The 27,011-nt window shown below is 41.2% G+C and overlaps 1 protein-coding gene across 2 annotated transcripts in view; it reads right to left on the bottom strand.

Annotated features, from left to right (window-relative positions):
- Positions 1-1,952: 1,952 nt before the first annotated feature.
- The window catches only part of LOC144682873 (ankyrin repeat domain-containing protein 42-like), a 51,422-nt gene continuing 26,363 nt past the window's right edge, over positions 1,953-27,011 (bottom strand). Inside the window, exons 4-12 of one of the 2 annotated variants that reach the window (XM_078545702.1) lie at positions 22,434-22,553; positions 21,961-22,096; positions 19,613-19,813; positions 17,534-17,659; positions 9,288-9,393; positions 7,873-8,042; positions 7,021-7,147; positions 5,545-5,686; positions 1,953-2,183 (exon numbers count right to left, since the gene is read on the bottom strand). In XM_078545702.1, the coding sequence (XP_078401828.1) occupies positions 2,058-2,183; positions 5,545-5,686; positions 7,021-7,147; positions 7,873-8,042; positions 9,288-9,393; positions 17,534-17,659; positions 19,613-19,813; positions 21,961-22,096; positions 22,434-22,553 (1,254 nt within the window). In that variant the 3' untranslated portion in view covers positions 1,953-2,057. The remainder of the gene's footprint in view (positions 2,184-5,544; positions 5,687-7,020; positions 7,148-7,872; positions 8,043-9,287; positions 9,394-17,533; positions 17,660-19,612; positions 19,814-21,960; positions 22,097-22,433; positions 22,554-27,011) is intronic. The other variant, XM_078545703.1, reaches the window with a different exon arrangement.

Here is a 27,011-nt window from a genome sequence, read left to right as displayed (position 1 = left end):
GTACATTCTGCACTCTTGCCACCCTCAGTGCTTCCTCCAAGTGGTCAACATGGAGGAGCATTGATTCATCGGCTGAAATGAAGTGGGGGGGGTGCTGGAGGTTTCCTTGCTCATGTTTGGCCTGATGCCATGAAACTTCAAATTAGATTGCAGTGCTGACCATTCCTGAGTCACACAATGAATGCGAGTGACCTGATGTGGAAGTACTTCAATCATATTTCAAGTTCTTAAATGCAAAGGGTTGGATTTTCATGCAGGAGGCAAGAAGGTCGAGTCGGGAAACTGGATCCTGCAAACTCATCTGCTTTAAAAGTGCCACCGCCCGCACCTTGTTTCCGCTCTGCAGAGGTGGCTGCAGGATGGAGTCGGGCCCACCACCTCTGGAGGCAGGCCTGAGGCCTCAATGGAGACAAGCGGATGGTGAGACTGGCAGACTGGAATGCCCGCCACCCTTCACAGGGTCATGAGCCTAGTTTTAATGATGTATGTCAAAGCCACAAACCCTTATCCCTCACCATCCACCCCACATGCCCTCCTATCCCCCATGCCCCTCTCCATACCCCCTCATACTTCCATTGCCACTCGCCCAGTATCCACTTTGGGCATTGCTCAGGAGTCATGTCTTTGAAATGCACATTTAAAATAAATTAAACTTCTAACATCTCATCGAGTTGTCATTCAACTGTACTTCATACTAGACAAAAAATTCTCATTCCACTCAAGTCGTTAATCTGTTGCAAAAATAAACAAATGTCTATTTCACTAATCACAAAGACAACTAATCCTTTATTAACCTCTTAAAATTGTCAATCAAACTGTGAACACAGCGAGATAAGTGGTTCTGGAGCTTTAGATACAGAGCCAAGTTTTCATAATGGGCTCAACTGTAATAACAAACCATTGCAGCTCACAAACAATGGCTGGGATTTTCCGATCCTGCAGCAGGACCTATCGCGGGCTGGACAGAAAATTTGGAGAGGCAGCCAAACATCCATTGACTTTGGACAGTGGGGCCAGTAAATCCTGAAGATCGTTGCAAATGCATCGGCTTTATCTTTTGCACTGATGTGATGGGCTCCCCCCATAAATTTCAAAAACAGACGTTTATGGTTTTTTTCTAAGCTACGCCAGATGGCCTGTCAATGTACTCCAGCAGCAGGTGTCTTTTTTTTTACTCTAAGTGAATACTGCAGACGTTTTTTTAAATTTTGAAGTGCTAAGGATTGAAATAATTTCAGATTCATGACACAGAGTTCCCAAACAATATATTCTTCAGTTTTGAACACATAATAGCACTTTCCCAATAGGAAAAGTACTCTAATGTATCTCAACACTTAAGCCATGCAGATCAATGTAATCACCAACTTACCATTACAGGTCAGGGCCCTATAATCAATCATTGCAGTAAAAACATGTCTACCTTTCAATACAGCATCTAACTGTTGTTGGAACTAAAAGAACAGTTTTTTTTGTATTTCGTAGTCCATCAATGAAAGAATTCTGGGAGCAGGTGATTATTTTTTATTGTTGCCCATTTGAGATTGGGGTTCTTCCATGGTTCATTACTCCTCTGAGGTGCCATGAACCATGTATACCTACAGAAGGGGCCCGCCCACGCCCACAACGTAGCCGGCAAGGGCAGGAGTACAGTATGCGGGAGGGCTACCCGCACCCTTATCCCGCACCAGCAAAAATTGTCGGAAACAGGAATGGGGGTGGAAGTCCCAGAATCAGGTCTCACCCATCATTTTCACAGGGCTCCCGGGTTGGCCTGACTCAGCAAAACTCCAGGCCAAACTGTCTAATCAGCCTGTGTAAAATTGCCAATTTAAAAATGGAACAGTTACTAAATAAGCACATAAAACAGTAAAACAAAATTATAAGGAAAATAACTATTATCAACCACCAACAGAATTACTTTCAAAATTCACACTTATACTATAAAACAGTAGTGACTGTCAGTTGTTTGTTTAATAAGAGACTGTAAAATAAGAGAGCAATGTATATGCAGGTAAGACTATAATCTGAACAAGCCTATGGCAAAGGATTCTGGAGTGTCAGAGAGGTCTGAGGTTGGCACTGTTCCTGTCAGGAATACGTCGCACAAACACACCTCCAGAATTGACCATCTGTTTCTTCTTTCCTTTTTTTTTCTCTTTAACTGGCTCTTCAAAACTCTCTTCCTGTGAAGGCAAAAGAAAAAAGTATAAACTAACACAACCAAAAAATATAAATGAAGTTAGGCCAAAAGAAACAGGGCTACTCTGCTCTGGTAAACATGATCTACCTTGCAAAAACAGTGTTTTGCATCAGTGCAAGTGCAAATGCCATTGCATAATCAGTGCTATATAATGGAAAATCTGAGAAATTATGGGCCAGCACCAAGAAAAATGACCATGAAAGCTACAAGATTAGCTTAAAAATTCAATTGGTTCATTAGTGCCCTTCAGGTAAGGAACCCTGCTACATCTAACCAGTCTGGAGTTTGACACAATATGGTTGTCTCTTAATATACCCTAAAGTGGCATAGCAAGATCGTCAAGCAAGGCAATCCCTACAGAACTCAGGAAATCCCAATCCAGCCAACTTAGTAAAGCCTTATTAAAATTTGAGCATTGCTACCTAAATTGGATGAACTGTCCCAAAGATTACTCAAGCAACAGCCTGACAATCATTCCCACACTGTAACATTTATCAACCAACATTGGCACCCTAAATTTACCAGAAGTGGGGACAAAGGGATTTACAGTTGGCTGGGCTTGGCCCTGGGAGTCCTCAATATTGACTCTAAACGACATTAAGTCACAAAGCTTTAGGAGGTCAAACAAGGCCACTTACTATCTACAGTTCCCCAACTGATGAATTAATGTTCCTCCATGTTGAACCCCATTTGGGGGAAGAACTGAGGGAAGGGAGGAGCAGGCTGTACCCAGGGCAGGGACCTTCAATGTTCACTACCAAGAGTGGCTAATTAGAACCACCACTGACCAAGCTGGCTGACTCAGGAACAAATTAGCTAGGAAGCCTGTCCTCCATCAAACAGTGAGTGAACCAACACAAGTGAGTAACCTAACTGACCTCATCCTCACCAACCTACCTACAGAGAGAAAGTGTACAGGAACATGTCAGAAACAGTATCAGGCATACTTTAAAACGAGTCATGATCCCAGCGAAGCTACAACACAGGGATACCAGTCTAATAAAATGCAAAAGCAGCAGGATAGAGAAAACTATGGTCCACAGCCAAAAAGCGGAACAAAGTCCTATTGTCCTACAGTACATGGTCAAGAATAATGATTGGCACTGGCTCACTGGTTAATGAGTGCATTGGACACAGTGATGGTTATGGAGCCTGACAATATCTCTGCTACATTGTCAAAGATCTGCACATCAGAGCTAAGCACCCTGCATTGCCGTTCCATTGAAATTATGGAGATTGCAAAGTAGAAGGCCAGCCAGGAGAGCAATGGAATAGTCAAACGTAGAGATAACAAAGGCTTGAATGAAGGTTTCAGCAGATAAACTGAGGCAGAAAAGAGCCACCCCCATCCCTGCCCCCACATTCCAGCCCCGCTCTTCAAATGCTTCTGTGACATCAGATCAACTTAACAATTTGGAAGTTTGATCAGGTAAGTCCTATCGCATGAAAAAAACATGAGAAATCTAATGCAGTGAAATCATCAAAGAAATCAAAAAGAGGGCATGAAAAAATATTGGCAAGTAAAATTCAAGAAAACCTAAAGATTTTTAAAAAGTATATACTGTAAAGAGCAAAAGGATTACTAAGGAAATAGTTGGACCTATTAGAGACCAAATAGGTAACCTGTGTGAGAAGGTGGAAGATGCAGTCATGGTGCTTAATGAACACTTTGGGTCTGTCTTCACGAAAGAGAGAGAGAATTCAGGTATTGTAGTTAAGGAGGAGTATGAAATATTGGATTGTATAAACACAGCAAAGAGTAAACATTAAGAGATTTAACATAATTGAAAGTACATAAATAACCAGGCCCAGCTTAAATATATCCCCAGCTTTTTGACAGAAGAATAGCAGAAGCTCTGACCATCATTTTCCAATTTTTTCAGGCTGCAGGTGTGGTGCCGGAGGACTGAAGGATAGCGAATGTTTCACCATTGTTTAAAAATGAAAAAGGAGGTAGACCGAGTAATTACTGGCCAGTCCAGTATATCTAACCTCGGAAAAAACTCTGAGGTACTGTATAAATTGTCGTTTAGAAAGGCATGGATTAATCAAGGGCAGTTAAAGGAAGACTGTATCTGGCTGAATTTTTTTGGGGGAGGCAATAAGGAGGGCCGATGAGGGTAGCGCATTTGATGTAGTCGAAATGGATTTTAGCAAGGCTTTTGACAAGATCCCACGTGGCAGACTGATCAGAAAAGTAAAAGCCTCTGGAAATCCAATGGAAAGTGGAGTCAAAATTGTCTCAGTGCTAGGTGGGGGGTTTGGTGACTGCAAGGCTGTTTCCAGTGGAGTTCAGCAAGGCTTTGTACTATTTGTGGCATATGCCAATTATTTAGATTTAAGTGGAGCTTGAAGATGGTACAAAATTGGGTCTGTGGTTGATAGTGAGGAAGTAAACTCTAAACAGCAAGAAGATATCAATAAACTTGTCGAGTGGGCAGAAAAGTGACAAATAGAATTCAATCCAGAATCACTTAATCACAGAATCTTAACGGCACTGAAGGAGGCCATTTGGCCCATCGTGTCTGCACAGGCTCTCCAAATTAGCATTATGACCTAGTGCCTTTGCCCTGCCTTTTCCCTGTACCCCTGCACATTGTTTCTATTCAAATATTCATCTAATGCCCTCTTGGACGCCTTGATTGAACCTGCCTCCATCACACTTCCAGGCAGTGCATTCCAGACTCGAACCACTCGTGTGAAAAAGTTTTTTCTCACGTCATATTAGCTTCTTTTGCAAATCACTTTAAATCTGTGCCCTCTTGTTCTTGATCCTTTTACGAGTGGGAGCAGCTTCTCCCTATCAAGCCCCCTCACGATTTTGAAATCCAGAGAAGTATGAGGGAATACATTTGGGGAGGGCAAATTAGGCACAAAAAAAATACAATAAACTGTAAGGTATTGAAAATGAAGTTGAAGCGCAGCAACCTACAAGGCTATGAACCAAGAGCTGGAAAGTGGGATTAGGATGGATAGATATTTTTGGGCCAGCACAAACACCATGGGCCAAATGGTTTTTTTCTGTGTCGTAAATTTCTATGATACTATGATTATCAAGAGTCACGGATAGTGCCATCAAATGGCACCTGCTCATCAATAACCTACTCTCCGACATGTTAGTTTAGGATCTGCCAGAAACTCTCAGCCCCAAACCTCATAGCAGATTGGGCTGAAACATGGATGCAGGAACTGAATGCCAGAGGAGAGGTGAGAGGAGCTGCCCTTTCAAAAGATTCACTGGGTTCACTCCTGAAACACAGTTACCAGTACATGCACTTACTTTATAAAATTCTTTTAAAATACAAGTAATCTTCAAGCCAGCTGGACTAGTACAACGCACTCACCACAGAGCCATTAGATGTCCTCAGTTTTTCCAGACACTGATTTAGGTGGCCTATCTCTGCTCGACAGTCATCCAGCTGACACTCCAGCTTCTCCCTGCGTAAGCGCTCATACTCCAGTTGAGCCTGCAACTCCTGCAGCATTCTGTGCAAAGGAAAATGGCATTCTACATCATCCCCTTCCTTATATGCTTACATGAGAAATATTTCCTAAATGCTGCTCCCTACCTAAGAAAACAACTTTCTAAACACTATCTGAGCTTTGGCAGCGAGTGCCAGCAAGCCTATATAACTATTAAGGAAATAACAGCCTTGTCCTCACCCAGCCTCCTCCTTCTCAAGGGCAATTAGAGATGGACAACAAATGTCCCAGGAAACATTTACAATCTATGAAAGAACAAAGTATGTGTAGACTTTGCTGTACAATCACCAGAGGTGGAATCCTTGGCTGATTTTCTTAGCTAAATGATGCTACTGTAAATTGCAACATCCAAATGGCTACCTTGGCTGTGATCTAACTCAGAACAAATTGTCTCCTTACAGAGAAGGAAGACAAGAGGTTCATACAGAAACAACGGGAAGTGTGCATGAATCTTTTACATCAGACACACTATGGCAGTTATCGCTCAGTCTACCTGCTCACCTTGCAAAAACCAATAAACCTTAGTTAAAAACAATTTTGCTTCCCAAGTACTTCCCTCCACCTCGATAAGGTGCATTCTTTCAATCTATATTGCATTCTTTCAATCTAGAATGCAACTAGGAACGAATTCAACCTGTTGCTTTTGAAATGATAGAAGTCTCTTCTTTCAGTGTTGTAATGACTAATGCTGTTCCATCTGACAGCAATATAACGGCAATATTTTCTTGTTTCTGTACCTGGTGGTGGTCTCCAGCATTGGCAAGTGACATTCACCAAGGTTCAATGTGTGGTAAAGCTCTTTCAATACTTCTGTGAGAGAAATATTTGTCCTCTAACTGAAAAATACAGCTGAGCTGGATAAGTAGGAACGCAACAGACAGCACAAGTGAGGTCATACCCTACCTCAGCAGCTCAGTGCAGTTGTACATTGCGCTCTTATACAATCCAACTCAATCGGTTTGAGTTAGGACAATGAAAAAAGGCAGCATTTCCACATATAACTCTAATTCAGTTTAAATTAAAGCTCATCTCCTAAATTACAATCAGCCATTTTGGTACCAGGAAGGGGACCAGGTGCTGTCTCAAACTTCCATACTAAACAATTTACTATATTAACAGGAGAATGATTAACTCAATTTTTAATTAGCATTTATTTTCAGGTTACATATTGTCGGTGGGAAATCTTGTCTGTGATTTCTATCTATTTATTTCAATGGACAGAAAGTCATGGGCAGCACAGCCACTATTTTCTGCCACATGCAGTGAGTGAGATTCTTTGCTGACAGTGCGCATTGTGAACGTTTTCATAGTAATAAAGAGTTGCACTTGATAACTACCTTTCTGCTTCTATTTCTTCTTTCCGCCGGAGGTGGTCTTCCTCCAGCATACCTCCAAGCTGTCTGTAGTTGCTTTTTGCAATTTTTAATAACCGCTCAAAGTTTTCAATCTTTTCATAGGCCCTCACTGCATTAATGAACACAACATTGTTGAGAGAGAAATATTTATTTACAGAATGTTTCCCCATATGAGTGAAGGATAATGCTACAGTTAGGTTCTAAGGTAAACACCAATATGTACCCAAGAAAGACAAGGAACTATATAGTTGATGTACTGTATATGGAAATATCATTCTAGAGAAAGGATTCATGTGTGCCAGTGTGAAATGTGCGGTGTTCTGTTTAATCCATATTTGGGGTTTTCCTTCAAAGCAAAAGGAACATGTATCATGCAGATTATAGGGAGCAAATCTGTGAGGAGGGACAAATAAATGACTGCTGGCCGGTTCAACACTAAGCACTCCAGATACCCAACATCATCTTGATGCCTACACTAGGAGATCTGAAGGTGTGATAGGGACTTGGGAAGGCAAGAATATCAAGGCCCATTACAGGATTTGAAGCAGGGGGAGGAGTGAGAGAAGCCAGGAAAGGGGAACATAACTCCTGCAAAAAAAAAATTGAGAGTTGTGCCTTTATTACAAATGGGTTACTATACATTTTGCATTTTTCTCCCTGGGCAGCATTTAAATGTCATGTCAGCCATGGTCAATCTCTGTAACCCACTTTAAAATAAAGTGAGATAAACTGGCATATCCTGAGCAGGAGAGAATCTCAACCTGTTAGTTTTCCAATGCACTCTGCAGGATTACATATTATTTAATGTAAAGCACACAAAAAATACCAACTTACTCCTTGCCTCCCTCTTCTGACCAGTACTTAGAGTAATGTTGTCCTGATTATCTGTACTTCCTTCTATACCATGTTGGTCAAAGAAGCTAGGGTTGTCTTTATTCAGCTCTTCATCAGAATCATCATCTATGCCTCCTCCCAGCAGATTAACAGCTGCCAACTGGGAAAATCTGTATTGGAAAATCTAGAGGTCAGTTTGTGCTAGATCTGGCCTATACAAGCATAAGAACAGGTTCAAAACAGAAACAAACTCTTGCAATTGCTACTAGGTTGCCTGGAAACCAAATACAGCTGCCCTGTTCTAATGGAGTATCTGTAAAAATTAAATTTGGTACTGAAATCCTTAAGGGTCCACAACAAGCTCCTGACAAAGGAACTCAAAGTGCGTGTCACAACCACCAGTGAACCAGGTAGCATGATTGGTCTAACCAGACATTGCTGTGCCAACCATATGCCGGATCCAAATGAAGGCCCAGAACACACAAACTCCAACTTTCAGGGTCCTGTTGCCCTCTTATAAGGGTCAAGTAGAGAGTCCATTCCTCAAGGTTTCCTGAAAACATCAGCACAGTAATAGTCTCCAGGCCTTGGCCTAGTTTTTGATTGTGGGTCCATGTTATACTGGGGGTCTGCTGGAATATCCGTATGAAGTGAAATCAAATCACAAAGGCTAATGATTGGAATCTCCCAACCCGCCAGCAGGAGTTGCTCAGCTTCTTAATAACATACATTTTCAACTGTTTTTTTCTAGGTTTTACTCTGTAGCATTATGTCAGCTGCAGTAATAGACATTTTACACAAGGAAGTGATCACTTCCTTACTTTTGCACAAGTAAGTGACCATCATCAAGTTATTGAACAGCCTCTGTCTAAGATGAGAAACAAAAAGCGTGAATAGAACTCGAGTTTAACACAAGTAGTTTGAGACAAACATTTGCACATCATTCATTTCCTGTCATTTTGTTTAAGGTTATTCTTACAGTGTAACTGCAACCAATGAAAGTATTTTAGCAGGAGACAACACTTCCATTGAAATTTCAACAATAGTAAAATGTTCAACACATTATACTCAGTTTCTGGCACTATGAAGTTATTGCAAGAGTTTTGATTCTTCATTGATCTGTACAAATTACCTAACTATTGTAACTGTGAAAGATTACCACCTTCTATTTTTCAAATTTGAAAAAGTTATCTGATGTTTGCCAAAAACATTGTTTTCCCAAAAACCTGTCTGAAACGCAAATTATTAAAATAACCTAAAATGAAACATTTGGTAGAGACTTAAAATAGTTTTAAGACTCACATATTGCTGGACACAAGTCTCACAAGTTGAAAGCTTGGCCCATCATTGCAGATGAAGTTAGATGATCATACATTTCTAATGGCACTATATCTTCAACATTTAATGTTGATTACCTTTTAGCCACATCCTTTGGTGTCTCTCCAGCATCATTTCTGATGTGATGGTCTGCTCCCATCTCGATGAGCCATTGCAGGCAGCCAATGTGTCCTTGTCCAGCAGCTAAGAATTGTACATACAAGTGTTAGGCACATATAATCCAATCTTGCCATTAAGAAAAGCCAACATATCATTTGTGTCCACAATATCGTTATTGACCATGTGCCTTCTGTTACAACAGCTATTTTGTATTTTGTAGTGGTGTTCAAACCAATATTATTGCAGCCCAAGGCTTACAGCCTGTGGAAGTGGACTCTTTAAAGCAAATGTTTCGTGGAGGCTGAGTAGAACAGGAGTTAAAATGCGAGCAATACATTTTCTGCTTGGTTGCGGCCCAGCAACTATTTTAACACTGCTGCTTTCTTCGAGAAGCTGAGAAACCTGACAATATATGCAAATCATTAATTGCTGACTGAGAGGAGCATGATAACCCTAGCATACACCTGATAGAGGATCTGTCACACACGTAAAACTTATCGTCGAAAAGCTCATAAGCAGAATTCTTCTCTGGGCCCTATGAAGAAAGTTTGGGCCACTGATGTCTGAGCTCTCCACCCAACACCCAACAAACCCTTCCTTCATAACTAATATGACTGCATGGTAGTCTCCACCCACCCAATCTTAGTAGTCCTGAAGCCAGTGATCTGCCTCTGGACACCTGTTTGAATGTGAGGCCAACCAGCTGGATGTTAATAAGGCTTGGCCATTAAAATATCCTTGCTGCTGCTCTTGTACTGAACCCCCAAACATCTCACTGGATTCCCACCTGGATTTAAAATACTCTGTTTTATTCATGTTATCGGAGAAGTAGTCTACAATTATTATTGCAACAATGATTATAATGTACATGATTACAGCAACAGAAACAATAAAGAGAAAGTTTGCTTCTCTGGATTACTCTTGAGCCACAAAGAAGTTGGCATAGAGTCAATAAGATCGAAAAGTTGAATGCATGGCTGAAAGATCACTGTGGGAGAAATGTATTTCAATTTGTGGAGCACTGGTACCAGTACTGGAGAAAGGAGGAGCTGTTTCGTTGGGAGGGGCTTCATTCCTGTGTCCTAGTAAATTGAATAATTCAGCTGTCGAGAAGGCTTCAGACTAAATAATGGAGCTGGGGGTGATGGGGAGAGGGTTATGGTGAGGGGAAATTTAGAAAGTTAAAGAGAAAGGACAAGGCAATAGTGCAGGATAGTGATATGGATAATGATAACCAAAGTGTGACAGGAAGGAACAGAGTGTACAAACATAAAAGTGCACCAGCAAATAAGGTCAGAGTAGGGAAAGATGGTAAAAAGAATGAAAGGCTCTTTATTGGAATGCACAGAGCCTTTGTAACACGATAGATGAATTCATGGCACAAATAGAATTAAATTGGTATGATATGATAACCATTACAGATGACCAAGGCTGAGAACCAAATATTCAGGGTTATTTGACATTTCAAAGGATAGGAAGAAAGGAAAAGGAGGTGGGATAGTTCTGTTAATAAAGTATGAGATCAGTACAGTAGTGAGAAATGATCTTGGGTCAGAAGATCAAAATGTAGAATCAGTTTGGGTGGAGAGAAGAAATAGTGGGAAAGAAATCACTGGTGGGAGTAGCTTATAGGGCTCTAATAGTAGCTACTCTGTAGGACAAAGTGTAAAACAAGAAATAATGGGGACTTGTAAGTAAGGTACTGCAATAATTATGGCTGATATTAATCTTCATATGGATTGGACAAATCAAAATTAGCAAAGATAGCCTGGATGATGAGTTCATGGAGTATACTCAGAACAGTTTCTTAGGACACATTGTGGAGCCAACAAGAGAACAGGCAATTTTAGAAATGATAATGTGTAATGAGATAAGATTAATAAATTATCTCATGATAAAGGATTCTCTAGAGAATAGTGATCATAACATATAGGATTTCACATTCAGGTTGAAGGTGAGAAATCTGGATCTGAAACTGGTGTTTTAAATTTAAATAAATGCAATTACAAAGGTATGAAGACAGAGTTGTCTAAAGTAGTCTTGAAAAATAGGTTAAAAGGTAGATCAGTAGAGAAGCTGTGGCAGATATTTAAGGATATATTTCATAACTCTCAAAAATTCCATTGAGAAAGAAAGACTCCACGATAAGGATGCACCATCCATGGCTAACTATGGAATTAAGGATGGTATCAAATTGAAATGTTGTGAATATTAGTGGCAGGCCTCAAGATTGGGAACATTTTAGAAACCAACCAAGGAAGACTTAATAAAAAAAAGAGGAATTAGAATATGAGGGTAAACTAGCAAGAAGTATAAAAACAGACGGTAAAAGCTTCTACAAGTATATAACAAGGAAAAGAAAGAATGGCTAAAGTAAATGTTGATCCCTTAGAGGATGAGACTGGGGAATTAATTTGGCAAACAAGGAAATAGCAGAGTGTTGAAAAATGTATTTTGTATTTGCCTTCACAGTAGAAGACTCTAGAAGCGTCCCAATAAATGAAAATCAGAAGGCAAAGGGAAGGGAGGAACTTAAAACAATCACTATCGCTAGGAAAACTAATGGGATTTAAGGCTGGACCTGATGGCCTGCATCCTAGGGTCTGAAAAGAAATGGCTGCAGAGATAGTGAATGCATTAGTTATAATTTTCCAAAATTCCCTAGATTATGGAAAGCTACCCACAAATTGGAAAATTGCAAATGCAATGCCCCAATTCAAGGAAAGAGGGAGACAAGAAATGATACACCAGTTAGCTTAACAACTGTCATTGGGATAATACTGGAATCCATTATTAAGGATGTAGCAGCAGGACATTTAGCAAATCATAATACAATCAGGCAGAGTCAACATGGTTGTGTGGAAGGTTTGTGTTTTGTGTTTGACAAATTTGTTAGAGTTCTTTGAGAATGTAACAAGCAGGGTGTAAAGGGCAACCAGTAGATGTAGTGTATTTGGATTTCTAAAAAGCATTTGATAAAGTGCCACATAAAAGGTTACTACATAAGATAAGAGCTTATGGTGTTGGAGCTGATATACTAGCATGGATAGGAAATTGGCTAACTAATAGGAAGCCGAGAGTTAGCATAAATGGGTCATTTTCAGATGGCAAACTGCTACTAGTAGGTTGCCACAGGGATGGCTGAGTCTGGTCAGGGCTAGTTGGGCGGTAGGGTCGCAGAGGTAGTCAGGTGGTTGGGTCGGTGAGGTAGTCGGGTTGGGTCAGCGGGTATTCAGCCTAGTTCGGGGGGTATTCAGCTGGTCTTCCACCTCCCATATATGTTGAAGAGACTCTGGCATATGTTGAGCCCTTCTCATATATTGGCAGCCATCTCTCTCAAAAAGACACCATTGATGAGGAGATCCAACATCAGATCAGCTGTGCCAATTCGGCCTTCTACAAACTATAGCAGCAAATGTTCGACAACAAAGACCTCCTGTACTGCAGTGAGATCTGGGCTGTGTATGAGCTGCACATAAGAGCGCTGGATAAATTCCATCAGCAATGTCTCTGCTGCATTCTCCGGATTCAATGGGAGGGCCATCAAACAAATGCTAGTGTCCTTCTTGAAGCCAGCTCCAGAAGCTTTCAGGCAAAACTCTTGCAAAATAAATTTGATGGATTGGACACTGGTCTGGATGGCCGAAAAGTGTCTCCCCTGCCAGGTCCTGTATCCTCAACTCTCAAATGGCCAACATTCTAGAGGAGGACAAAGACAATGCTTCAAATACACCCTGAGCTTTCATTGAAGCATGGTGGCATTGGCATTAATGTCTGGGAAGAGCTTGCTACCAATCATTCAGAATGGGGGCAACTTGTCCATCAAGCTACGTCATGTTTTGCATCACATCTTAATGATGAGGCACAGTGGTGGCACAGAAGGAAGGAAAAGGAACAAAATCCAGCATTCTGGATCCCACTATCTCGTGAGATATCCTGCCCCGTGTGCCCAAAGATCTATAGATCAAGAAACGGCCTGTTCAGTCACATGATGATCCACGACAGAAACTCACGACCCTGAGCAGACATCATCCTTGAATCGAGGGACAACCACTGAAAATCTATTTCCTCTGGTGGGGAATCCGAAACAAGAGGGCATTATCTTAAATATAGAACTAGGTCATTTAGAAATGAAATCAGGAGTCACATTTTCAAGCAAAGGGTAGTGCAAATCTGGAAAACGCTCCCACAAAAGGCTTTGGACACTGGATCAATTGAAATGTTCAAGACTGAGATCAATTAAAATTTTGTTGGGTAAGTGTACTGAGGGATATGGAGCAAAGATTGATAAATGGAGTTGGAGTACAGGTCAGCCATATTCTAACTCAATGACAGAACAGGCTCAAGGAGCTGAATGGCCTGCTTCTGTTCCTGATCAACTTTTGGAGTGATAGGAAAGCATGATGCCAGTCAGATCAATTCATCAGGAAGAAAGAACATAAGAAATAGGAGCTGGAGTAGACCATTTGGCTCTTGAGCCAGCTCCGCCATTTAGTAAGATCATAGTTGATCTGATGATGGCCTTAATTCCACTTTCCTGCCTGCCCTCCATAACCCTTGACTATCTTGTCGATCAAAAGTCTGTCTAACTCCACCTTGAATATATTCAATGACCCAGCCTTCACAGCTCACTATGGAAGAGAATTCCAAAGACTCATGACCCTCTGTCTCCACCTTAAATAGGAGACCCTTTATTCTGAAACTATGCCCGCTAGTTCTAGATTCCTCCACACTGGGAAAGAAACATCCTCTGAGCATCTACCGCGTCAATCCCCTTTAGAATCTTATGTTTTAATAAGGTCACCTCTCATCCTTCTAAACTCCACTGAGTATAGGCCCAACCTGTTCAACATTTCCTCATAAGACAGCCCCTTCATCCAGGAATCAACTTAGAGAACCTTCTCTGACCTGCCTCCAATGTAACCATATCTCGTTAAATAAAGAGACCAAAACTGTATGCAGTACTCTAGGTGCAGTCTCACCAATGCCTTGTCCCCGATCTGACCCAACTATCCCGCTAGCTACATCTTGACCAGACCCGGCTACCCCTCCAATCCGAACTGACTACTCCCCTTGGCTACACCCCCAACCTGATCTGACTACACCTGACCCGACTACCCCCAACTCTGCAAGTCTGGTTTTGGCAACTCAAGGACAGGCCGGGTTTCTTGAATGCAGGATTGAAGAGATCGAGAGTGGCTTGCCAATCTGGTGGAGAGTGGGCAACAACACTGTGGTCTTTAGCAAATTGTAATCATGTATGTCTATTGTGGTCAGTTTAGTGTTTGCATGGAGGCAACTGAAGTTAAAGAGCTTTTCATCCCAACTCATGCCAGAGGGCAGTTGATCTTTGAGGTGAATAGCCACCGTCAGGAACATTCTAAATAGTATGGGGGCTGTCACACAGCCTTGCTTGACCCTGTTCCAGATTTTGAATGCGTCTGTTTCAGATTTCCCATTCAAGACAGTTGCAGTCAGAACGTCATGAGGCAATTGCTGGATTGTGATGAAGTTTCTTGGACATCCAATCTGTGGAGCACAATCCACAGAGCCTCGCTATTTACCAAGTCAAATACTTTGATCGGATTAACGAACGTAATGAAGAGTTTCTGGTGTTGTTTTCAACATTTTTTCGATTTGCCTGGGAACAAAGACCATGTCGGAGGTTCATCTGGAAGGTCTAAAGCCACACCATGTCCCCAGGAGGATTTCCTCAGCCACAGGAAGTAGGCGATTGAGGAGAATGCCTGTCAGGATTTTCCTTGCTATGGACAAGAGGGAAATATCTCGATAGTTTCTGCAGCATAATTTATCTCCCTTTTTGAAGATAGTTACTATTGTCGGATTCCTGAATTTGGGGCGGGGGTGATGGTAGTGGGAATAGTTTTTTTAAATATTTGTTCATAGGATGTGGGCGTCACTGGCATTTATTGCCCATCCTAGTTGCCCTTGAGAAGGTGGTGATGAGCTGCCTTCTTGAACCACTGCAGTCCGGTCCAGGACACCCACAGTGCTGTTAAAAAGGTATTTCCAAGATTTTGACCCAGTGACAGTGAAGGAATGGTGGTATATTTCCAAGTCAGGATGGTGAGTGACTTGGAGAGGAACTTCCAGGTAGTGGTGTTCCCATTTATCTGCTCCCCTTGTCCTTCTAGATGGTAGTGGTCGTGGGTTTTGAAGGTGCTGTCTAAGAAGCCGTAGTGAGTTGCTGCAGTGCATCTTGTACATGGTTACACACTCCTGCTGCCATGTGTCAGTGGTGGAGGAAGTGAATGTTTATTGTGGTGGATGGGGTGCCAATCAAGCAGGCTGCTTTGTCCTGGATGGTGTTGACCTTCTTGAGTGTTGTTGGAGCTGCACTCATCCAGGCAAGTGGAGAGTATTCCATCACACTCCTGACTTGTGACTTGTAGATAATGGACAGACTTTGGAGAATCAGGAGGTGAGTTACGCTCCGCAGGATTTCCAGCCTCTGACCTGCTCTTGTAGCTACAGTATTTATATGGCTAGTCCAATTCCGTTTCTGGTCACTGGTAACCTCCAAGATAGTTCTATCTCCTCCTAAATTTGTAGGATGAGTCTTGATGTGAGGTCAGAATAGAACTTTTCCTTAACATCTTCATCTAAGTCAAGGGGCGGGGCATAAGTGCTGATGGCAGAGGCATACTGTGACTCTTTCATTTATGCAATTGTGGAGTTCTGGCAATGCATCCAAGATGCTGTTCCTGATGTCAAAACTAACTCCATGGACATGAGGCTCACTATCAACCTTTCCTGTCTGGTGGCGTGTTCCCTGCCTGTTCCTTCAGCTTCCCCTCCCCAGGAAGGTGAGCCTACTGAGGGTGGTAACATCAATTTGGAGTCTTGATAACTCATGTGATACGATTGCAGTTCTTCTTTCCCAATGATTACTCTAGAAATTATCCATGAGTGTTCTAACATTCCAAGTTGCAAAATTTAAAATTTTCTTTCTTCAACCACAAAGATGGCGATCCCGCTGAGTGTGGTTCCCGAGCCAGCAAAAAGTGGTTCAATTAGATTACCCCCTCAACCTTCTAAACACAAGGGGATGCAAACCATATTTACGCAACCTGTGCTCATAATTTAACCCTTTATTAAACCCTACTATCATTCTGGTGAACCTGCACTGTACCCCACTCCCAAGGTCTAGTGTCCAAAACTAAATACAATGCTCAGATGGAGTCTGACCAAAGCTCTGTAGAATTGAACCATAAATTCTTCACGTTTTAATTGCAACTCCTTTGAGATAAAAACCTACGTTCAATTTGCCTTTTTGATTACTTTGTATATTTGTGTGCTAGTGATTTGTGGACCTGGATAATCCATTTGTTTCTCCACAGCTCCTAATCTATCACAGTTAAAAAAAACTATGTTTATTCTGACTCATTTTGTTGCTATCTATTCTAATAATTACCCAGAAATAAATCATGTCACCTCATCTATTTGGGATGGATGGCTATGCAACTTTCCAACACAAAAGGGCAAAAAACATTATTTTTTTGCAATTTGAATTTTATAAGCTAACTTTGTACAGACTGGGTGAGATTTTCAGTGAGAAAGTATAAATCACTTATGCTCTGTGCAAGTTAAATCATTAACTGTATTTCCGTATCTAGGAGTGTAAATCGACAGTTTCACCTTTCACTTTTCCTATTAGGTCTATATTATTTTGGGCTACACAACTGGATGCACTTTCAAATTGAACCTCTGCATATACCAGTGGGGGAGATCCTCTATTTCTGTTTCATTGTTTTTTTTATTCATTCATGAGATGTGGGCTTTGCTGGCTGGGCCAGTATTTATTGCCCACCCCAAGTTGCCCAGTTATTTTTTGTGGATAATTTTCCTCTAGTTCCAAACATCTGTATTGAGCATTCCTAGGACAAATATAGTGTCCTGATCCTGATACCCTGCTTCAACAATGTGCCTAAAGCAAAACCTCAAAAAAGCACCATCTTGCGAATTAGTGGGAATTTCTCCACTTCAAATCCCATCAGACTCTCTGATTATTTTAGTGCCAATTCTGCTAAATTATGGGCAGTTCTGAGCTGAACGGAGACAGTTTAATTTATTTTGATGTGCAAGTGTATTGGTTGGCAGAGGCCTTTACCACATCAGCTTTCAAACAAAAGTTGCAGAAATAAAATGTCAATATGCTGACGATTGTTATTGCAACTAATATTGTGGAGAAGATGGGGAATACCTTTATGCATGGGGGTGGATCCCTTATCATCTCGTTCATTGATGTTAATTACTCCAGATTCCACTAGTTGTCGCAGAGTCTCGTGATCTCCTTTGAATGCACTTACATGAGCTGGAAATACGAGATCTAAAAATAAGCAGGAAGCAGTAGATCATCATCATTACTCACATGCATCATTTTAAACTTGTCAAAATAATAATAGCAGGTACTCATTTACCCACAATTCTTTGGACCATTGCCCTCTACCCATTTATGTACCTCCACACATTTTCCTTCATTCCACAACCAGAAGGGTAAGCAACATGCTTCCAGGCATTAATGCTGCTCTTGAAGCAACTATTTGGAGGTTTGAAAGGTAAGACCAATTTGACTCATTTTCTGATTTTCTCAATTTATGGAGAATTAACTTTTTTCATCCTTCTCTTTTTGCTTATTTCTCAACATGACTATGAGAATTGATTTCCTGGGCTATTGTTTCTCTTAGACACAGGTCAATTGAACTTTGTATAGTCTTATCACATAGCAACAGGGTTAAAAAAATCACATTGCTCATTCTGCCTCACTTGGAGTGCTTGTGTTGCTGGTTAACTTCTATTAATAACAATCATGTGGAAACCCATCTATGTATCCTGCAAAAGATTTTTTAAAATGTGATTTTACAAAGTGTTCTGCAATTAAAAAAACTATATCATTCATTAATCCTTTTTTTTCAATATTATATACAATCTATTATAAATATCTAGTTCATGGTTCAGGTTAATATTTTAGAGGTAATATTTTAGTTCTGGGAAGATTGAAGTTGTAAAGGGTAACGTAACTAAATTCTAGAGATTGGCAAAACATCTCTAGAAGTGGCAGTTCAGAAGGTTACACATGTTTAATAGAGTCAGAATAGAAGAGATGGAGCCATAAAACAGGAGGTGGGCTTACTTTTAGCTGGAGACCTGGAGATATGATTTCTACACTGCTTGAAAATAAATGCAGTAGAGGGAAATGTTTTGTTTTAGAAGTTAGAGCCAAATTATTTTAAAAGCATTCAGTGAACCCTAAAGGGTTACGTCATCTTGGAGATGGTGGAGCTTAAGAAGGTTCTTCTAGTTTCAATTTATTTGTGTGTTTTCTGGGTGAGGGGGGTGATTGCACTTTGGATCTTGTGTGGTTTGCAGCTCACAGAGAAACCCTGGGCGCTATTTGGTGCAGTTAGGGCTCAGGAGTAGTGCTGGGAAGCTGAAAAGGTGGTGCAAGATCTCTGGTTCCAAGCTGGAAAGGGTTAGGGCTCAGAAGAAGCCCTGGGAGCCATTTATAGTTCGATGCAGCCGGGAGACTGGAGCTTGGAGAAATCCAGGGGCAGTGTCAGCTTAGTGAAGCTAGCGGCCTGTGAAAGAATTGCAAGTGTGCCTATAATTAGAGACAGGAGTGCAGCTTTTTGAATCCTGTGGAACACAGTCTCAGGAGAGGAGATTGAACAATCGGGAGGTGAACAGTCATTGAGACAGTCCAAGTCAGAATGGCTTTTGAGGGAATTCAGAGGCTAGGTCTTCAAAGATTGAAATCCCTTGTGTGGGAGACAGACTTTTAATAAGATTTTGTGACTCATATTAGTCACTGACATCTGGGTGAGTTGCTGAAAAATACATGGAATATGTCATGGTCACATCTGCCATTTAATGTGCAGTGCGGCTTGTTCAGCCACAGTTTGTCTGTTAATTCATATTTACCTCATGTTAATTCTGAATGTTAAGAGTATAAGATAGATATTATAAATTGTTTTGCTTTGTTGACTTTGTATAGTGAAGGTTATTTTGTTTCTTTGAATGGAATCTTGTGGCTTTATTCTCCTAGTGGGTAACTGGGATTTCAAACTTTGCCTACTTTAAACAAAAAGGTATTGGTCCCTAATCTGATCGTAACAAATCACTTAAGAAGTACCATTAGTGTAAACTGAAAAAGAGTTTCATGTTCTGCAAGTGCGACAAAGCTTCAGTATTCGATGTTAACAAACTAATTCTTTAAACAGCACGATAATTTGCAGCAGCTTCATAGTGAACTAAATGTGACAGCACCATCTTGTCTGCTTACTTTCTTGATCAACTGGATGATCCCGTTCATATTCCACAGCTGTAATGTACTGCACTATGTTGTCCTTATAGAATCTCTTTGCAAGATCCTTCGGAGTTTCACCTTGGTCATTCCTGGCTCCCAGTATGTGGGTCATGCTAGCTCCTTGGCAGACAAGAAACTTAAAGCAATGCAAGTGGCCCTCCATTGCTGCAAGATGAGCTACGATTAAAACAATAAAAAGACACATTAAAGATACACAAAATTATTGCCTTTACAAAAAGTCAAATAAACAATAACCAAAAACCCAGTGCAATTCACTCAACAGCATTTTAACAGTGTGGCTGTTTTTATTATACAAAACAATTTAATTTGATCAGGATCTCGCCGCTGCTTCATATCCAGTGAAACTTACTGGAAAATGCATGCTTACGGATGCCATTCAAGAATTGAATAGTTTAAGATTTGGGTGCCCTCTTAAATTGAATGACACTTAGTCAGGGTTTCTCCATATTCTATGGAATTATAACTCCACACTGTGCGTGTTTTAGCCCTGACAGGTTCCCTGCCTGGGAGGCAGTCTGTTTGACAGGTTAGGCTTCCAGTCAGGCAGTGACCACTCAAGAGGAGGCCACAAGACCAGGATCAGATCCCTGACCATTCCAGTGGGGTCAGAATCTAAACCCTGACCCTGAGAGAGGGGCATAGTGGAGCAAGTTGGGAATGGGGGCATGGGGAAAACACTTCTCTTGTTCATTGCCCTCAAGCAGTGCTGTAAATGGGCTTGCCTTCCCTCCGAACTTGTCCTCCCCTTGCTTCAGCTGCTCAGTTTCCCAAGGTTCAGGTGAAGGGAGATTTAGAAGTCCAAAGAGAAGGGTCAAGGCTCCAGACCAGTAATGCAATTGGATAAAGGCAAGCAAAGTGGGACAGGAAGGGGCAGATCGTTTAAGTAAAATTGTACGTTGGCGAATAAGGTCATTGCAGGGAATAGAAGTTTTAAAAATGAAATTAAAGGTTCTTTATCCAATTGCATGATGCATTTGCAATAAAATAGATTAACTAGTGGCACAAATAAAGGTAAATGATTTAGATTTAATCATAATTACAGAGTCAAGGTTACGAGGTGATCAAGGTTGGGAAACAAATATTTCAGGGTACACAATATTTCAGAAAGACAAACAGAATGGCAAAGGAGATGGGGTAGCTTGATAGGATAGACTTGCTGGAAAATATGACATAAGGACATTAGTGAGGAAGGATTTTGCTTCAGATGATCATGAAGTAGAATCAGTAAGGGTGGAAATTAGGGGTAGCAAGTGTTATGATCCCAGTTAAGATTACCATGGACAAGCCTGATCCCAGAGCAGAACCCAGTTTGATATATCCTAACTTTTAATTTGTTTGTTTGGATATGTGGAGAGTGGCTACTGAACAGAGTGACTGAAGTCAGCTAATGAACTTCTAACAAAAGAATTAAAACATTTATTTAACAAGAACAGATGAACTATATTACAATACTGCTTCACCCAGAACTATACCTTTACAGATATATACAGATTTGAAAGGATAACACAAGTTACAAAAGCTATCTTAAATACTAATGTTCACAGTAAGTACACAGTCCATGTAAACCAATTGGTGACCTGTGGTCAGACACACCACACTCTGAAACCAAGTGACAGATGCCTCCTCAACCAGATGCTATGGATCTCTCATCAACTCCTCCGAGATGCTTGTTACACCGTGAGTCGACCAGTTTCACTAAGCTCTATCTTTCACATGAGGATTTCCAATCTCCATTCTCCAAGACCTCGCCTTGGAATCTTCTCCCAAAACAACATTTTCTCTCAGATGCCTCCCATGAGGGTTCACCTCCAGGGTTTCGAACTCTCCTTCTGATGTTCCTCTCCCCTGGGTCACCACGTGTTCAAGCTTCAAGGCCTTGGAGCGAGGGGGTGGAGCGAGGTGAGAGAGTGTGTATGTGCACGAGTGTGAGAGAGTGTGAGACAGTGCGCAAGTGTGAGAGTGCGCAAGTGTGAGAGTGCGCAAGTGTGAGAGTGCATGTGCGTGTGGTGTCTGGCTCACTCCTGGTCTCAGGGTTCTTATTCATCCTCACACTAACGTACACTCTCTCACACACTCACCCCTCACACTCTAATTGTAACCTTTATTTATTACTCTTTTTTTAAAATTATCAATTTCTTGTTTTGACATAGTTTTTTTGCTCAGCAAATTGTTTCTTTTCATATATCGACATTTTATTAGAAATTCATGTTTAATGTTGTGCCAAATGTTATCTTTCTGAGCTTTGCTTATCGGCCCCTTGAGTGAGGAAAAGAATGGAAATGTGGCCACCCATGAGAGTATACCTGGTAAATTGCCATCCTGATCCACTTCATTCACGTCTGCTCCCCATCTGACTAGAAGTTGCAAGCAGCCCAGCCTGCCATGGAAGGCAGCATAATGAACACTCCTCCAACCAGACTTATCTATTGGATTTGTATCCTAGAGCAAAACAAATAGAAAAGTGGTGCTCAACATTATATTTCAGCAAACGTTGAATGTGTGCTGTGTCTCTGTGCATCCATATGTAGCCCAAATACCTTAAAAAATGAAATTAGATAACCATTTCCACATTGGTCAGCATTCAAAATTATGAAATCAATTTAATTTACCAAATAACACTTATCTGGCCAATGTTAAAAGCAAACATTATTTTCAAGCTTTATTAGAATCTGTGTCTCTATTATTGAATCCATGAATGACTGTCCTCCCTTTCCTGGAGACCGTGAAATTTACTGTGAAGAAAATCCATCCTATTAGTTAACTAACAGTTCCTTACCACACCACTGCGAAGAATGGTCTGAAGTGTGTACGAATGTCCATGGGCAGCAGCCAGGTGCGATGGTGTGCAGCCTCTATCATCCTTTGCTGTTAAATTGGCACCATTTGTTATCAGGGCCTGAGAAGCAACACATGAAGGCATTACACTGTGCTTCTTTTTGTGAAATAGAAACATAGAAAACTTATGGCACAGAAAGAGGCCATTCGACCCATTGTATCTTGTGCTAGCCAAGAAAGAGTTCTCCAGCCTAATCTCACTTTCTAGCTTTTGATCCATAGCCCTGTAGGTTTCAGTACTTCAAGTGCAAATCCAAGTATTTTTAAATGCAATGGGTTTTTCTGCCTCATTAACTCCTTCACGCAATGGGTTCCAGATTTCTACCACCTCTGGGTGAAAAAAGTCCCTGCTACCAGTTTAAATCTATGTCTCATTTATTGACCTCTTTGCTAAAGGAAGTAGGTCCTTCCAATCCACTCTATCTAGGCCCCTCATATTTTATACACCTCATTTAAATCCCCCCTCAGCCTTCCCTTTTCCAAAGAAAACAACCTAGCCTATCCAATCTTTCCTCAAAATTCTCCATTCCTGGCAACATCCTCATAAATCTCCTCTGCAATGTGGTGACTTGAGCTGTGTTCTGTTGTGGCCTAACTAATGTCCTAAACAGTTCTAGCATAATTTTCCAACACTTATATCCTATCTCTCGGCTAATAAGGCAACTATCCTGTATACCTTCTTAACTCCCTTTTCTACACGTCCTACAACTTACAGGGGTCTGTGGACATGAACCCCAAGCTCCCTCTGTTTCTCTATAATTCTCAGGAATCTTATCATTTACTGTGTATTCCCTTGCCTTAATTGCCCTCTCTGAATGCATTTCCTCACAAAGGCTGCACTCATGATAGAAACTGAAAGCATTTCAAGGCTTCAAAATGTGCAGACAATTAATATTAAAGGGTGAATGCTATGCGTGAGACATATCAGTGCTCGGAATGAGACTAACTCAAAACAGGTAACAAATTGTACAAGTTAATTACATGACAAACACCCGCTGCTCAGCCACAATAATAAACCTTAACCCCAACTTCAAAAGATGAGCTCTGCACTGCACCAGTGTGGATTTCCACACATATTATCATTAAAGATTCTAAGCTGTGTTGACAATTCAGTGTCTACCAGCATACAACTGTGCCAGTTTTGAGCCAGTCCAAGTTGAGATGACCTATTCTCACATTCCTAGCAAAAAAGGGAAACAAGGAGATAAAGGAGTGAGCGAAAAAGGCAGAATACAGCAAACTCTCAGTGAATCAAATCCCAGGGCAGCTGCCTTCAAATTCGGGTTAAGCAGAGCTTCGTTTTAGCCAAGGCCCAATTTGCCACATGACTGTATCTGTTTGTAGCCCAATATGCCTACAACTACTTCTAACACTTATATTACTCTCTATTTTTCAGATTCAAATGCCAAATAAAAAAACATAGTAAAAGACAGTAAAAGAGTAAAAAAAATCTTTATTCCATTTGTTCATAGTTTACATTGTGTTGTCTTGAATCGATCCAACCATCCGTCACTGAGGTGAACTCCATGGCCTGAGTTTTAATTTTGGTGGGCGCGTGTGATCAGCGGGCCCAGGAGTGGTCAGGAAACAGGCCCCCGACCGCGATTTCACGCTGGCTTGGCCAATTAACGGCCAGCCAGCGTGAAACACGCGCTGAAAACCTCAGCGCTGCCGGGGTGGAGGTGGGAAGAGGACGGGCGATGACGTTTCAGCGGGCACGGGTGAGCACTGCGAGAAAGCTCCCTGAAGGCAGACAGCTGCCTGAGGGAGCTGCAAACCTGAACAAGCTGAAATAAAGGTTTAAAAAGCTGCAACAAAATGTCCATGCATCACAATCAATCGCCTGAACACATGGCTAAGAATGCTGTCCACAGAAATTTATTTTTATTTTATTTCATAATAGAAATCTTATCCTGCCCTTGGATGAGGTTTGATGAAAAATGCAAAGGCCGCCTGGCCGATTCACCCGTCCGCCAACCATAAGGTTGGACGGGTCACAAAAAATCGGAGTCAATTGTGCCATTAATGGGCTTAGTTGCCCTCTTAATTGTCGACAGGTGCGCTTAATTTTCACGCGCCTGCCAAGCAAAATATCGTGCTCAATGACGCTCGCCCGACGTCTTCTCATGCGATTTTACGTCCGATTGGGTTGGGCACGCGCCCACCCGCAAGATGTAAAATTCAGCCCCAAGTGTCTCAGCTTCTTCGCCATGGTGACCCTACTTGCCTGCAGAATTGGGCTGGAGGTGGGCACATTCTCTGCTTGGGCTGACTTGAACCACATTAGCAGAGCTTCTTCGATGTTGGGATAAGCAGACATTCTCATCTTCTTCCCTGCTGGACAGAATGCCCATTTTTTGAACTGTTCCAAGATGTTCTCCTTGGCTTTCAGAATGGTGGACAAACTTGATGGTAAAATCTCCCACTGTTCCATGATGCACGCGTTCTGCTTCATACCAGTTTTCCACCTGCCCTATCAACTTCACCTTCTCTCCAATCACAACACTTTTAACTTTAGTTGTTTGGTAGTACAGAACTTGAATATTGCTGAAAAAAGAAACATGTCAAAGCTTTTCGTCTTGCACATGAACATATAAACATATGAATTAGGAGCAGGCGTAGGCCACTTGGCCCCCTGAGCCTGCACCGCCATTCAATAAGATCATGGCTGATCTGATTGTAACCTCAACCCCACATTCATGCTTACTCTCAATAATCTTTCACCCCCTTGTTAATCAAGAATCTATCTAGCTCTGTCTTAAAAATATTCAAAGACTCTGCTTCCACCACCTTTTAAGGAAGGGAATTCTAAAGGCTCACAGCCCTCAGAGAAAAAAATTCTCCTCATCTTGGTCTTAAATGAGCAACACTTTATTTTTAAACAGTTCTAGATTCTCCCACAAGAGGAAACATCCTCTCCTTGTCTGCCCTGCCAAGACCCTTCAGGATCTTAAAAGCTTCAATCAAGTCATCTCTTACTCTTCTAAATTCCAGTGGATACAAGCCTAACCTGTCCAACTTTTCCTTGTTTGAGAACCCGCCCATTCCTGGTATTAGTCTAGTAACCCTTTTCTGAACTGCTTCCAATGCATTTACGTCTTTCTTTAAATAAGGAGACCAGTACTGTACACAATACTTCAGATGTGGTCTTACTAGTGCTCTGTAAAACTGAAGCATAACCTTTGTAATCAATTCCCCTAACAATAAACAATAACATTCAATTAGCTTTCCTAATTACTTGCTGTACCTGCATACTAGCCTTTTGTAACTCATGCACTAGGACACCCAGATCCCTCTGAATCTCTCACCATTTAGATAAGTTTCTTTTTATTCTTCATGCCAAAATGGACAATTTCACATTTGCCCACATTATTCTCCATTTGCCAGATCTTTGTCCACTCACTTAACCCATGTCCCTTTGTAGCTCCTTATGGTCTCTTCACAATTTACTTTCCTACCTATCTTTGTATCATCAGCAAATTTAGCAACTATCCTTCAATCCCTTCATCCAAGTCATTTATATAAATTGCAAGAAGTTGAGGTCCCAGCACTGATCCCTGTGGCACACCACTCATCAAATCCTGCCAACCAGAAAAAAGACCCATTTATGCCAACTCTCTGCCTCCTGCTAGCTAGCCAATCTTCTATCAATGTCAATGTGTTGCTCCCTACACCATCAGCTTTAATTTTCTGCTATAACCTTTGATGTGGCACTTTATCAAATGCCTTCTGGAAGTCTAAGTACAGTACATCCACTAGCCCCCCTTTATCCACAGCACAGCACATCCTTCAAATGATTTCCCTTTCACAAAACCATGTTGACTCTGCCTGATTATCTTGAATTAATCTAAGTGCCCTGTTAAAACATCTTTAATAAAAGCTTACAACATTTTCCCTGTGACGGATGTTAGGCTAACTGGCCTATAGTTTCCTGCTTTGTCTCCCTGCCTTTTGAATAAAGGAGTTATATTTGCTATCTTCCAATCTAATGGAACCTTACCCGAATCTAGGGAATTTTAGAAAATTAAAACCAATGCTAACCACTTCTTTCAGGGCCATAGTGTGAAGTCCATCAGGACGTGGGGATTTGTCAGCCTGTAGCCCCAACAATTTGCTCAATGCCACTTCGCTAGTGATTGTAATTTTCCCCGAGTTCCTCCCTCCCTTTCGTTTCCTGATTTACAATTATCTCTGGGATGTTACTTGCGTCCTCTATGGTGAAGACCAAAGCAAAATACCTCTTCAATTTATCCGCCGTCTCCCTACTTTCCATTATCAATTCCCCAGACACTCTTTCTATAGGACCAGCACTTGCTTTGTAACTCTTTTCTTATTTAAATATCTATAGAAACTCTTCCTATCCGTCTTTATATTACTACCTAGTTTTCTCTCATACTCTAATTTTTCTCTCTTTATTAATCTTTTTGTCATTCTTTGCTATTCTTTATATTCTTTCCAATCATCTGACCTGCCACCATCTTTGTGCTTTTTTCTTTAAACTTGATACTGACTTTAACTT

This window comes from Cetorhinus maximus, chromosome 7 (genome assembly GCF_964194155.1).
Source record: "Cetorhinus maximus chromosome 7, sCetMax3.hap1.1, whole genome shotgun sequence".
NCBI classification, from domain to species: Eukaryota; Metazoa; Chordata; class Chondrichthyes; order Lamniformes; family Cetorhinidae; genus Cetorhinus; species Cetorhinus maximus.
Note: the sequence above shows the minus strand (reverse complement) of the source record. Positions and strands in the feature narration are given on the sequence as shown.